The 14725-nt window shown below is 37.3% G+C and overlaps 1 protein-coding gene across 2 annotated transcripts in view; it reads left to right on the top strand.

The window, feature by feature from the left end:
- Positions 1-14725, top strand: part of LOC131682173 (phosphopentomutase) — a 207858-nt gene that overhangs the window by 178947 nt on the left and 14186 nt on the right. For both annotated transcript variants that reach the window (XM_058963450.1, XM_058963451.1), the window contains 2 exons: positions 9512-9773; positions 9837-10099. In XM_058963450.1, coding sequence (XP_058819433.1) covers positions 9693-9773; positions 9837-10099 — 344 coding nt within the window. In that variant the 5' untranslated portion in view covers positions 9512-9692. The remainder of the gene's footprint in view (positions 1-9511; positions 9774-9836; positions 10100-14725) is intronic.

Below are 14725 nucleotides of genomic sequence, written 5' to 3'. Positions count from 1 at the left end.
TACCTAAGTATAAACGAGTATAGAAAAAGGAAATAAACAAGAAAATGATAACATATTTTCGAGTTCTTTAAAAGTTTAGTTCAGTAGCTTAATTTTTTTTGCTCTCGTAAATCATTTTGGGATTAATAGAAAAAATCGTTCAATATTAAATTTTGTGGAATTGAACTGTGTACGCTACCTAATAAATTACAATTCTGTAGCCAAATACACAAACTTTTTAACAGCCTTGTACATTTGACGATATCTCTAAACAATAGCTCTGTCCGTTGAAATGTGAAATTTTGGTTGCTTAGCCCTGTTATACTCTACATCAAGAAGGAATAAATATCACAGAGAGCTCTACTGGAGCTACATCTTGTTATTCATCATTTCCAGTGGAGTTTAACCGTCATCTCAACGCACTTTGTTTACGATTTTCCACCGAGTGGAAGAGGAATCATGTCTTGCACTACCAGTTGACGCACTATTACATCCCAGTATCGCCAATGAATAATAGCTTCGAAGGAACAACGAAACATCAAATTGTTTCACTATTGTCGTGCTCATTCAAGAAAAGCCAGAAGGAATGGCAATCATTTCTGATAAATGAGCTTAATTTGTTTTGCCAATATATCATGAGAAGATGATTGACAAGTTGGAAGGGTGTGTTTTGAAGTGTAAATAATACTAGGGTAAACAAGCCCTTATTCATCTCATTAGTAAGGAGGTCGCACTATTTCGTTGATAACTCTACTTAGAAAGACTGGATTGCGCTTAAATAGGTATCATCATCTTTGCTTCGTTATTAAGAAAAGTAGAGATAAAATTTTTGCCTGTAAAATGTAAGCGAACATTCGTGTACAACGTACCCTTCTTCATCCTACCATTTGAGCTAATACGTTGAATAGAGATAGTAGATACTGCTGTTACTAATGTGTTCAAATGGGTGGGATGAATAGAGGAGTAACCCTATATGTACAACAAAAAAATCAAGTTGAGTTTGGTGGGACCGCATGCTGTTTTTCGGAAAAAGGAAAAATAATGATGAAAAACGTTGTTTCCCTTTGTCTGTAGTATGTCAGGATCGGTTTTTACGAACATTTGAAGACTTCTGTATTTCAATTATAAAAACAGCCACCCAGTGGGATTGAAAATTAAGAAAAATGAAAAAAGTCAAAGATTTCAAAACTGTATCTAGTGTTGATTCTAGATATAATTTTCTGTTATTTCAGCTACTAACGAACCAGACTTATAACACAACTTATTATGAAAATTGTTAAAATTTTGTTACTGCATTTTGACGAAAGTGGCCGTTTATGGTGTACATTTGAGTGTGGAATTGAATGGTCTAATTTGTTCAGATGCATAACAAGTCTCGTACTCAGGTTATGCACTTTTAAATAAACAAAGGTGGACAGATACAGGGAAACGTTGATATTTTTTGAATACTAGTGTTTGAACGCAAAACTCGAATTGAATATTTCAATCATGATCCTACCATTTGGGACAACGGCTTAAAATGCGTAGGGTGTTAGTAGAAACAGAGGGAAAACAGGTTCATCATCCTATTTTTTTCTTTTTCGACTTTTTTCAATAGAATTGTATGTATGTATGTATGTGTGTATGTGAGTGTGTATATATTTTCTAATGTCACTGACTTCTCTCTGGAATTGCACAAACTTAGTTTCAAGTGAACGGTACAACGCTCCCATAGGATTTCCGGTTCCAAACTTACGGGTTGAAGAGTGCGGTCACAGAAATTCCCATAGAAACTGGTAGTTCCCTGCTAAATGATGTAATACATGTTAAAAAGGCTGTAACATCACTTGGATTTGCGGATCTAGATCCCTGATGACCACATTGGCCACCTCTTACGAATTGATGCTCCCGAGGAACTTGCCAAATTGCAATCATACTTATTTCTCAGCGAACTCTTGACTAATTTTTACAAACTTGATGAAATGGAAAATCTAATACTCCCATTAACTGCTATTGAATGTCATTCAGATGTGACTTTTTAATCCTAAGTTACAGGTTGATTACTGTGATCGCATAGGAATTTTTCATATAAACCTGTACAATCGTAGCACCTCAGAGGTTAGTGTATAATAATAAACATCCTATTCGATTTGCAAATCTAGATCAGTGATGGCCAATTAAGGAGTCCTTGAATATATTGTCCACTGTCTCAGGACCACAAACCATGTCTCAAATGGAGTGTCTAATTTGCGGTTGGGTTTTGTTCCCTTCTTGCCCCCTCCCCCCCTCTCTTCCCTTACACCTGACCTGCATTCCCTTCATCCACCCCGCATGCCAGAATAAGGTATGGGGTTTTCGACGCATCCTCCACCCTCACACAAATAACACCTCTCCCCCATACTGCGTTTCAAAATATGTTAACATGAAGACATCATTGAACTGATACTGATTAAGGAGTTACATACCTTTTTGCGAGGATTTTGAAGTAGAATACTTCTAACGTTTCAATATGGGGTCCCGTTTCAATTTTTCAGTTGAGAAATTTTCCCAGATTTGAAATGCGAATATCTTCCGTTCTACTGGACGAAATCGCAATATTTTTGCACTATCTGATCGGAAATTTGTGCACGTATTTCGTATTAAATTTCGGAATTACTGCGACTACTATAAATAAACCAAAACAAGGATTTTCAGAAAACAGCGAGGAAAATGCGCAATTTGCCAGCATATCCCACGCAGAGCCGTCAAAAAGGAGCATGTAAGCGTTTCATTACATACGGGAATGTTATATATACAGGTCACGCGAGCTTGTTTTGTTTCAGTGGGTGCTCGCTTACCACACGAGCAACATGCTCGTCCGGACGGTACAATGAGCGGTATCATGTTTGCGTTCCCGTACCAAGCGTCATCGCAAGGTTCTTCGTGATAAAATGCAGGGAATCACCAAATCCGCCATTCGGCGTCTGGCTCGTCGTGGTGGTGTAAAATGCATCTTCGATTTAATCTACGAATGATGATGGTGTGCAAGAAAATGTCATCCGAGATGCCGTGACCTACACTGAACACGCCAAGCGCCAAACGGCAATGAATGTCGTCTATACTCTGAAGCGGCAGGGACGCACTTTGTATGGATTTGGAAGTTGAAAAGGTAGAACTCACTTGTATCATTATAAAAAAGGCCCTTTTCAGGGCCACCAAAATCATTTCAAAGAATAAGTTTGCGTTTTCTGTTTCATGGACTGTTTCTCCCTGGAGAGCAATTTATGTTAAACCCTAAATTATGATTTATTTCAGTACGCAAATTGCAAATATGGTCGGAAACAAACTGGAGTGAAGTGGAAAACATTTTTACTAGGCGCATTCAAAAAAGGTTTCAATTCTCAAACATTTTACCAAGGTGCCGTATTACGTTACTCTCTTTACCCTGAGTGTTCGATAATCTCCGTAGTGGAAACACAATTTCAATTTTGTTCTTTATCAAAAATATGTGGTCGGCCAACAAAGGTGGAGCTACGAAGAGCACATATTGAGGACAACACAAAAAGGACGAGCTTACATTGTGCTGTAGTCAGGTATAAAAACTCAGCATGCTGTTGCTCACGCTCAGTTCGTTTCCAGCATCAGCATACAGCAGTTCGTTTGCAGCATCGCCCGCAAAATTCAAACCGCCGTCCGTTTGCTGCTGTCAGAAGAGTTGGCCAAGCACGCCGTCTTCGATGAAACCAAAACTGTTACCATATACACCAGCACCAAGTAAATTTCGAACACTGCCCAAACAAAAGGCCCTTTTCAAGGCCATCAATTTATCGACAAAGAATGAAATTGAAGTTTTGTTATTACAAGCATCAGCTTGTCAAGAGCGTTGGATGGTAAGTGAGCCACTTGTGAACAATACCGTCGCTTTCACGAGAATGGCACAAAATCAAAAGTTATTTGTGATTTATAGACAGTTTAGTGTAATGATTCAATTTACACAAATCGAACGTTTTCTAACGTTTCGATATAGGTGCTCCGTTTCAAAATTTTCGGCCAGAATGCTGCCTGTTTTTTCAAACGTGAAAATCTGCTGTTGTATTGAATGAAAACCTTCGATTTTTGCGCTGATTTCCGTGACTAATTCTGTAGAATGTACAATTACTGAAAATAACGGATTTTGTGAAAGCAGTGGTTGGTCCATACAATTCGATTCTAAGCGAGCCAGACTAGTTTTCGTTGGAAGGTCCACCTCTGACAATAGAAATAAACTATTTTATTTTGAATTCAACTACAACTTCCTTGAAAACAGCACAGCTAAAAAACTTTTGGGAAAAACGCGCAGACCTAAATTTTCCACTATAATGGAAACTGCCTGTGCAACGCCGCACAGCATCATCAAGATTGATAGTAATTCAAGCCGGGAGGAAAGAGGTTGTAAGGCAATGGAAAACGAAAATTTCATTTATATCTTACTGGAATATAATTGGCTGGTCCTGAAAAGAACTTGTTGGTTTGTGGTTTATTTTGGGTCACAATTTAGGCCTGCTCGATTGCTGATAGCTGTGACTTTCTCGCAGGGCGACAGTTTCTGTTCAGTAGTGATGAGGCTTCCTAACGCCAACCGTGACTGGGGTACTTTTACACGACCTTCGTTGCTTACTGTTTGCGGGGATGCTTTCCTCTGGTGGACTTACGAGCGGTTTGTTTGGTACGGGCCATTTATCAACAAAGAATCGAATTGAAGTTTTGTTATTACAAGCATCCGAAAGTAGCTTGCCAAAAGCGTTCGATGGCAAGTGAGCTACTTGTGAACAATATCGTCGATTTCACGTATTTCACAAAAGAAAAAGTTATCATTTGTTTGTTTGTTTACAGTTTCGTGTTTACTAGGCGCATTCAAAAAAGGTTTCAATTCACAAACATTTTATCAAGGTGCCGTATTACATTACTCTTTTTATCCTGAGTGTTCGATAACCTCCGTATTGAAAACACAATTTCAATTTTGTTCTTTATCAAAAATATGTGGTCGACCAACGAAGGGGTGGAGCTACGAAAAACACATATTGAGGACAACACAAAAAAGGACGAGCTTACATTGTGCTGTAGTCAGGTATAAAAACTCAGCATGCTGTTGGTCACGATCAGTTCGTTTGCAGCATCAGCATGCAGCAGTTCGTTTGCAGCATCTCCCGCAAAATTCAAACCGTCGTCCGTTTGCTGCTGCTAGAAGAGTTGGCCAATCACGCCGTCTTCGATGGCACCAAAACTATTACCATATACACCAGCTCCAAGTAAATTCCGAACACTGCCCAAACAAAAGGCCCTTTTCAGGGCCATCAATTTATCGACAAAGAATGAAATTGAAATTTTGTTATTACAAGCATCAGAAAGTGGCTTGCCAAGGGCGTTGGATGGTAAGTGAGCCACTTGTGAACAATACCGTCGCTTTCAAGTAGAATGGCACAAAATAAAAAAGTTATTTGTGTGATTTGTAGACAGGTTAGTGTAATGATTCAATTTACAAAAATCGAACGTTTTCTAACGTTTCGATATAGGTGCTCCGTTTCGGCCAGAATGTTGCCTGTTTTTCTAAAAGTGAAAATATGCTATTGTACTGAATGAAAATCTTCGATTTTTGCGCTGATTGGAAATAGTTGTGACTAGTTGTGTAGAATGTTCAATTACTGAAAATAACAGATTTTGTGAAAGCAGTGGTTGGTCCATACAATTCGAATCAGAGCGAGCCAGACTAGTTTTCGTTGGAAGGTCCATCTCTGACAATAGAAATAAACTATTTTATTTTGAATTCAACTACAACTTCCTTGAAAACGCACAGCTAAAAAACTTTTGGGAAAAACGCGCGAACCTAAATTTTCCACTATAATAAAAACTAGTGCCCGCGCCGCACAGCATCATCAAGATTGATAGTTATTCAAGCCGGGTGGAAAGGGGGAGGGAGGTTGTAAGGCAATGGAAAATTTCATTTATAATAATACTTTATAATTGGCTGGTCCTGAAAAGAACTTGTTGGTTTGTGGTTTATTTTGGGTCACAATTTAGGCCCGCTCGATTTCTGATAGCTGTGAATTTTTCGCAGGGCGACTGTTTCTGTTCGGTAGCGATGAGGCTTCTTAACGCCAACCGTGACTGGGGCACTTTTACACGGCCTTCGTTGCCAACCAGCCCCCTGTCAAGGACGACGTCTCTGTACAGCCAGCATCACTGCCATGAAAGGCAAAACATTGATTTTGAACCGAATGATTAGAAGCTGTATTTAGTTACAAAATGTCAATTAAATTAAATTATTAAATCATCCCACAAGATGCAAAACGTCGTGTGGAATGCTTGAATATCGAGCATAGTGCCGAACATAATTCTTTGTTTGGGGCTTTGTAGCTATAACACCCCATATATGTCGGTCGCTGTCAAACTCCATATGATGGTATAGGGTTGCCAGGGGGCTGTTGCCAACTGCTTGCGGGGAGCCTTTCCTCCGGTGGACTTACGAGCGGTTTGTTTGGTACAGGCCATGTAGCGAAAAATGCTGATCTGCTACTTCTCTGATGCTGGTAGTAGGACGACGGTCAAACGCTCGTTTGCGTGCCTTCATTCATAAAAGTTCAACAATATTTTCAAAGAATGTTGCAAATTGTCAACTTGATAATTCCAAAAATACTCCAAATAAACTATGAATGTGCTAAAGTCGACAAAGTCGCATAGAAATTGCTTATTCCAGAGCAGAATTTACCGGTCTAAAGTGTATTCTACTTCACTCCGGTTATGTCTCTGACATTACCCACCCATCTTTTTTTTAAGAAAGTTTGAATTAATTTAAAGGGGTATTAAGCAATGATTTTATTACCTCAAAGTTGTAGTATTTTTATAGTACATTTGTCAGGGGAAAACAATCATTAGTTAATAAAAATATATTGATTGTTGACGGAGTTATGGCGTTTTTCTCGAAACCTTTCTTTATTTAAAACGTTTGCGATCACGATGGAAGTCCGACATATCCACTAAAATCCGACAACTCAAAAATATTCTTCGCACCTAAACGATTAGTTGAATAAATAATATTTTTTCCTGCATACGGGAAAATTTTCCCAAAAAATTAATGTATAAGTTCTAAAAATTGCATTAAAAAAATCTTATCTATGAAACAAACATTTATGCATAAAAATGGAATTGTTAAAGTACGAGAAGAACTAATTACGAACTATTGAAAAAAATAAAGCAATTCGGTTGAGCAGTTTTTCGGCAATTGTAATCAAGGAAAAGCCATTTTATGGAAAAACGAACTATCGAGATAATCGAGTTTAAAATTTCAAGTTACCACTGCACTTAGTAGACAAGACGCGCTTCGAAGCACTGTAAGTTCCGATCTATTGCTAGGATCTCTATGAAAATTTAGGAAAACATTCTCAAGGAGTTGTACTTTCACATAAAGCAATATTTTTTTTCTAGTTTTTTTTTTAAATAAAAAGGTCTGTACTACCCATGATCGCATAGTTGTCCCGTTTTCTATGGGATTTCCTATCTTTATGGAACTGATATGCGATCATAGACAGTGTAGCTCCTTTAGTTAATAAAATATAATAGTTGTTTTAAAGTGTGTCAGCCTCGACATGTTACTCATCAGGTTCGTGGCAATCGTGCGCTTGTATATACGTGCCAAGTGTAATCAAAATGTAATAGATATTTCTACAATTACATTGAACATAACCTTCTATTGAATCATAATTTAGATGAATGAGAAGGGCATAATTACACTACTAGGTGGATTTTACCAGGTTTTTTAATTAGTAATAAGCGTCTCCCAAAAACCCCAAGATCTACATTCAACTTCATGTATGTGCATTTTTAGAGAAGAAAGGTTGGATGACCCACTTCTCCCTACAATTTCGAAAAACACAAAAAACCTAACCCCAATTTCGTAAATATATTGTAACGGGTAGTTGCGTGTTTTGGTTCCATTGCGATTAAAAAAAAAACATCGCGGAAATTTCACTTCTGTCTAAATTGCTGTAATATGTACATTATTTACCCTCAAGAAGTTTGTACGTTTTGATTGAACTTTAAACTTATTGCGGTGTTTTCGGGAATTCTTAAGGGGTGCAAAGAATTCGGTGATTAATCTCTTCAGTCGTTAGGGAGGTTCGAACAAAGAAGCAATTAGGATTCGCCGTAGGTGCCGTCAATGATAACACAGTCAGAGCTCAATTATTGGCTTGGCCGTTCGGAAAACATAAGCAACATCGAGGTGCTTTAATGAAATAAAAAGAAAATGACCTTATCAAACTAATTTAAGCGACTTACTGGAATGTATAACTACAATTGTAGCAAGTAAGCAAGTCGCATTTTTTCCTTTTTATGGCTTTCATGCACGAAATTCGAAATACTTTGTAGACGCATCTTGGCTACCTTAAAACAAAGGCAAAATAAATTTGAACCAATGTAAAAGACCTACAAATAAAAAAATGAATTCAGTTAAAAAAAAATAAATTGTTCGTTTCACTCGGACCGGAGAAATCAACGTTAAACCCGAAGGCACCTAGGTCGCTTCCAAAAAGTGGATTCTCCGGGCCAAACTCTACTAGGATCACTACCGCTTTTCACGACAATTTTCTTCTAATCAAGAGTTATTCTTTGGTGGAACGAAAATATGGAAATGGAAACACTTGGGCAGGAAGCTAGGCACCTGTTCAATAAATAAAAATTACTAGTAATTGGTCAGGCCACAAGACCATTCCTTACCAAATATAACACTGAGCTGAGAAAGGTTAAAAAACTATCAATTTACGAGTTTTTCGAAAACGTCGGAAACTTTTTAAAGACAGCTCGTCTTGAATAAGCTTTGTTAAGGGGGAGGAAATGATTTCAGCAAGAAAAAATAAATCCCTTTTTTGCGAATTCTTTTAGAACTTTGTATTATAATGTATCATTTCATGCAAAAATATCAAAAAGCGACTCAGTGGTGAAGCTTTTGGTAGAACGTCTCTGGAAAAACACGATTTGCAGTATTAACTCCCAATGGTGTTGTAAATCGTGTTTTTTAGAGGCGTTCTGTAAAAAGATTCATCGCCGAATCGCTAGTCGATATTTTTGCATGAAAAGTTTTGATCAATTCGCTTCACCTAAAGTTCTAAAAAAGTTCACAAGAAAAGTGAATTTTTTCCTGCTGGAACCCTTGCCCTGCCCCCCTTCCCCCACCCCTAAAAGAATCACACAAATGGCTCAGGTCAAAGGAAAAGAGGAGAAACCTTTTCACAATTGGTCATAGTAAAACTATGCATTTTCATTTTATGAAGCCTGTACTCATACGAAAAAAAATTACGATACGCAGATGACGAAATTGAAAACAAGCCAAACAAAAACAGATATAATCCATGGCGCAATAAGCTAAAGCATCTAAACTGAAAAATATGTTTTCATTGATAAGCGGATGAAGCGCTTTGCTTCCACCGGCTTTAGATTCAATAAATGTCGTGCATACGTTAGCAAAACCCAACCAACACTATCTTATATGTAATAGAATTTTGCGATTAACGTCTCCTCTTCCCTTTCGTTTCATTCACAGCATTTTCTGATAGAATCATCAAAGCCGGGCGGCAACGCGCTCTCGATAGGGATAAGTGTTTCAAGCTCCGGAATTTGCACGACAGTCGCTCTTGAATTCGCGAATCTTGATTTGAAAAGAACGTCAAGAAGCTTTTTTTTTCTATCGAATAATATTTGATTCAGCCAGCGCGTACTTTTAAATGGAAATAAATGGAATTCAATTTGATTCTGGCTCCGCGGAATTAGATCAGAAAATTTCCGAATGGCTCCAGTGGGATAAGGTAAGTTTCATGTTGCATCCTGAACGTAGCGATAATAAATTGATGAAATTCCTTCTGGTTTAGAACGAAAATACGCTGAATGAAATAAAATCGTTGGTTAAAGGACAAGAATGGAAGATTCTAAGCGGACGGTTGTTGAAACGGCTTGCATTCGGAACGGCTGGTCTCCGTGGTGTTATGCAGGCCGGTTTCAACGCTATGAACGATCTGGTGGTAGTCCAATCCGCTCAAGGGCTTTGCAACTACATTTTGGAGTGTTACCCAACGTCGGTGGATAAAGCGCGTGGTGTAGTGCTGGGTTTCGATGGGCGCTACAACAGCAAAAGGTTAGTGCACTGTTATCGCCAATTGGCATCGTATAGATGCGAAGCTGTTTTATAGTCTACAATCACGTGTGAATACTTCTTAGCTTTATTAAAGGGTTACACTCAAGTTTTTTTTTACGCGGTTTTTTTTTGCGCGGTATTTTTTTACGCGGTTTTTTTTACGCGGATTTTGAAATTTACGCGGTTTTCATTTACGCGGATTTTGAAATTTACGCGGTTTTCATTTACGCGGATTTTGAAATTTACGCGGTTTTCATTTACGCGGTTTTTGAAATTTACGCGGTTTTCATTTACGCGGATTTTGGAATTTACGCGGTATCCATCAATGAGGTTCCCTTTATCGCGGATTCTTAAATTTAAGTGGTCTTCATTTACGCGGATTTTGAAATTTACGCGGTTTTCATTTACGCGGATTTTGAAATTTACGCGGTTTTCATTTACGCGGATTTTGAAATTTACGCGGTTTTCATTTACGCGGATTTTGAAATTTACGCGGTTTTCATTTACGCGGATTTTGAAATTTACGCGGTTTTCATTTACGCGGTTTTCATTTACGCGGCTCGTATCCCCCGCGTAAAAAAAAACCTGAGTGTATATACATTTTTATTTTCTATGAACCGAAAACAAAAATTATGACTTTAGATAAAGGAAAACACCTTGAGAACAATTTTCGTGCAGATCCGAGCCAAGCTACAACGTTTCAATGCACACCTTGTCTGCCAAGGTTAGACTCGATTACCACGATTTTTTTTAGAACGATTAGAACTTTTTTAATCATTTTTAAAGCATTAATTATTGGATAGACTTATGCACTAGAAATACAATATTTAAATAATAGTTAATGTACTACGAATGTCCCAATATTAACAAATTAGTTTGGGTTTTAGAATTATTAAAATTCAGACCTTTTGGATATCTACTTACCTGCCCATACTCGCATAACAGTTGATATGTTATTCTCAAAGTAAATGAAGAATTTTTCTTCTGCTAAATATGTTGTCTGTAGTGTAGCATAATTATCCCAATGCATCCGGAATGTTATTGTAAGGTAAAATAAAAGATTGAAACTTAACTAAAAGATGGAAATGGTGTTGAAGACTAATCTTCAACCAACTCGAACGATTGCTTGATCGGCCATCGTAAACGAAATGATCGCAAGGTTTCTTAAGTTCATTGTGGTATCTTCTTCTTATTCTAACTGATACCTACTCGATATACACTTTCGTATATAGTGTATTTGTACGGAAAACAATATTGTCTACCATGTTAAGGAATGTGAATAGTTCATTACTACTTGAAACTTCGGAGGTGGTGCTAATAACGACTTCTAAAAATGACCATTGGGGAAATTCTAAAATGATCTTCTACATAACAAAAAGGTGCAGAAAATTCTTATTTTTTCGATTGGTTAAAATTCAAAGTAAATTGCTAAAAAGAAAAATTTCCGGAACTACTATCATTTGGTCGTAGAATCTAAAATTCATTAAAATATTCTCACTATCAGGATCACTATCGCACAGTTTATTACATCATATGCAGACATACACCAGTTAATAGCAGTTACAATACAAGCATTTTTATTTTATGACACGTTAATTCAAAAGAAAACCATACACTAGAAAAGCAAAACTTGAACAAGCAACAGGTGGGTCTGATATGCGAGTACATTTGCCGTTGTCCTACAAAAGTACTTGCATATGAGTTCCTTTTGTAGCCACTTTAATCGGTTTTGCATTATTAATTATATTTATGTACCATAAAAATATTTATGTAGTAATTCAAGTATGTAATGTAGTAATTCAATTCTTTCTAACCGTGAAATCCAAAGTAAACAAAAATCGTGAATCGTCTTTTTCGCAACATGGTGATTTTGAATATGTTTGATATGCAAAAGAAACCCGATCAAAAAAGGTTTAAGGGGTCCGCATATTATCAATATTTTTTATAAGCTAATGTTTGTTTTTTGAATTGAAACTATTTCAAACGCCCATGTCAGTCATCATGAACATGGAGGTTTTGTGGGCTCGAAATCTACGTTCAATCGTGCAATTTTCGATTGTAACAGATCAGAGATGAGACAGTTTCAGTTGTATTCCGGTAGATAAAACTGAAACTGTTTTTCAATTTCATTGCTTTCGTTTCTCTTAGTCTTAAATTTGCCGAAAATAACCAACAAAATCGATACAGTAGAACCTTACGGCAATTGAAACATAGTAACATATAACTAATCATGTTCAAACCCTTCTTTCCCCTGAAGACGAAGGGTTTTTCCTACGAAACGTTACACTATGGAGAGTCTTGTAACCAAAAATCGAATACTACATCAACTCCAATTTAATTCATTTCAATTCTGAGCGCTTATATAGCGTTTTTTATTTTTCAATCCAACTCCGTCAAATGATAAAAATTAAGTTTTTTGTCGTTTTATATAGTTTCTAGGGATGACTAATATTTATAAAAAACATTTTTAAAAGAGTATGTAGAGCAATGAGCCTATTTTTACCCTGTTTCTATTATCACTCTAATCATTTGAAGCCTTCGATGAGAGCAGCGTCTGCCATCTTTGCTCAATGGTTCAAATGGTAATGTCATAATTGGGCCGCTCGAGTAGAGTTTTCGCTGCGCTCAATCAGAAGAATTTCACAATTCTCAAGCCATGTCGCCATTCACCTCTGACACAGAACTCCTATCCCTTACCACCCCGCGGTGCCAACCGGGGTACAGGCTTTTTTTTGTCGTTTTTGCTTAAACTCTAGACTGGGTCGGGTTCTATCTCCAACCGCTGTCAACTCGTTCACTTCGACAGGTTGACGGATTGGAGCCTGTCTCCGTTTCGTTTCGAGCGGGAGAGGCATTAGTGAAGATCGTCTAGGATCTGTGGTCGTATGTTGACAGGGAAGGGGGACAAACGACGCGCGCGTGGAGCCGCTACTGTGTCTGTCTTGCAAAGTGAATCTTTCGGTACAGTTAATGGTTATTTTGGGCAGCTCAAAAATTATTACTTGGTTTTCTTTTGTAAGTTCGATTTGTATACAACGACTAATATTTTTTCTCAATAAATAGTTGTTCGGAAATCAGCCCCAATAAGACTTCAACTCGACTAATATCGATGATCAAGGCTCAATACGTACTGAAAATTCGCGGCGTCTGTTTTTATGAATCAAAACTCTGTACAACGTGTGACTCGGTAGTTTTCAACCCAATTAAGGTTGGACAGAGAATGCGCAAAATTCGCAAACGAAAAAAGCAGTTTTTTTTCCACACCGTATGTCAGATCTTCATAAAAATCAATCAGCGTATGTAGAAAGTTGTTACAGTACACAGAAAAAAATATTTTGTAATTTTAAGTTTATTTTCATGCACATATTTGGAGCATGAATAAAAATATAAAATTAAGTTCCACCACAAATACACACGACTTGTCGTGCTTTCTTCAACGAATTTTATTATAATTTTACACGTGGATTGAAAATTACAGTTACTTTAAACGGAAAACCAATGCACTTCAATGTATTTTACTCGAATACTGCTGTAAAATGAATGACATGTAATATTACACGAAAGAAAGTGTAAAATTGTATGCTGTTTGATGCTCCAATTGATTTTAACGTAATTTTCAATCAAATTTTTGATTCAATCTTTGTATGTTTACATTCGTATTGATTTACATGTCGTTTAAATTTCATTATTTTTTGGTGTGTACCGCTGATTGATTTTTATGAAGATCTGACATACGGTGTGGAAAAAAACTGCTTTTTTCGTTTGCGAATTTTACCCTTTCTCTGTCCAACCTTAATATAACGTAGAAAAAGGAATAGCGATTTTTTTCGAATACTGTCGCAATAATGAACTGGCCCATTACGCAGATAAGATTAGCTTTCCTAGGCAATACTCCCACGGCCGGGTGTGTGGAGCTCAAATTGCTTTTGTTAAGAAAACAGGATACTCTCGGTAGCCGGCTACTCAAAGTTTAAAACGAACCAAAAACTAAACAAGATCTTTTTTTTTGAGTGACCGTGTTCTCGAAAACCAACTAAACTACTACGTAATAAACCATGCTTTACAGGTCGCATCGCTTGCTTGGAGCGAATCCTAGCCCTTATACCCTTCTAAACTCCGCGACACCTATGGAAGAGCCTGATGAGTCGTCTACCTTCCGTTAAGTAGGTTTTACGCTTTCCGTTTATCCCTTATCCTTTATCCTTCCCCGTGAACGATGGAGATGGGGGCGGCCGACAATGATGGCTATCATGCTGTTGAGGCTTTGATATGGGTCAGATTGGTATGAATTCCTTCTGACCACTTCCTAAGCAACTCTTATTAGATAATCAGCATTCAAACATGATGAAGTCAGTGTGCAACCCTCCGAAATCATCGTCACAACGCAACGTATATTGATTCTTAAGAACAATACAAAGGCGCCGAATTAATGATTTTGATTTCGCTGAACACGAAAGTAATATCCATTTTCTTTTTTAAAGAATCGTTTTTGAGATTTTTTTGAAAAACTTGTGTTGAGCAGTTTTTACAGTTATTAGTCAATATCTCAGGAATAAATCTTCCGATCCACATAATCAACTCACCCGTGGGTCTTTTAAGATTTTTACAATATGTAAAAATTAAAAT

The sequence above is a fragment of the Topomyia yanbarensis genome, chromosome 2 (genome assembly GCF_030247195.1).
Source record: "Topomyia yanbarensis strain Yona2022 chromosome 2, ASM3024719v1, whole genome shotgun sequence".
Lineage (NCBI taxonomy): Eukaryota > Metazoa > Arthropoda > Insecta > Diptera > Culicidae > Topomyia > Topomyia yanbarensis.
This window is presented reverse-complemented; position numbering and strand designations above follow the sequence as displayed.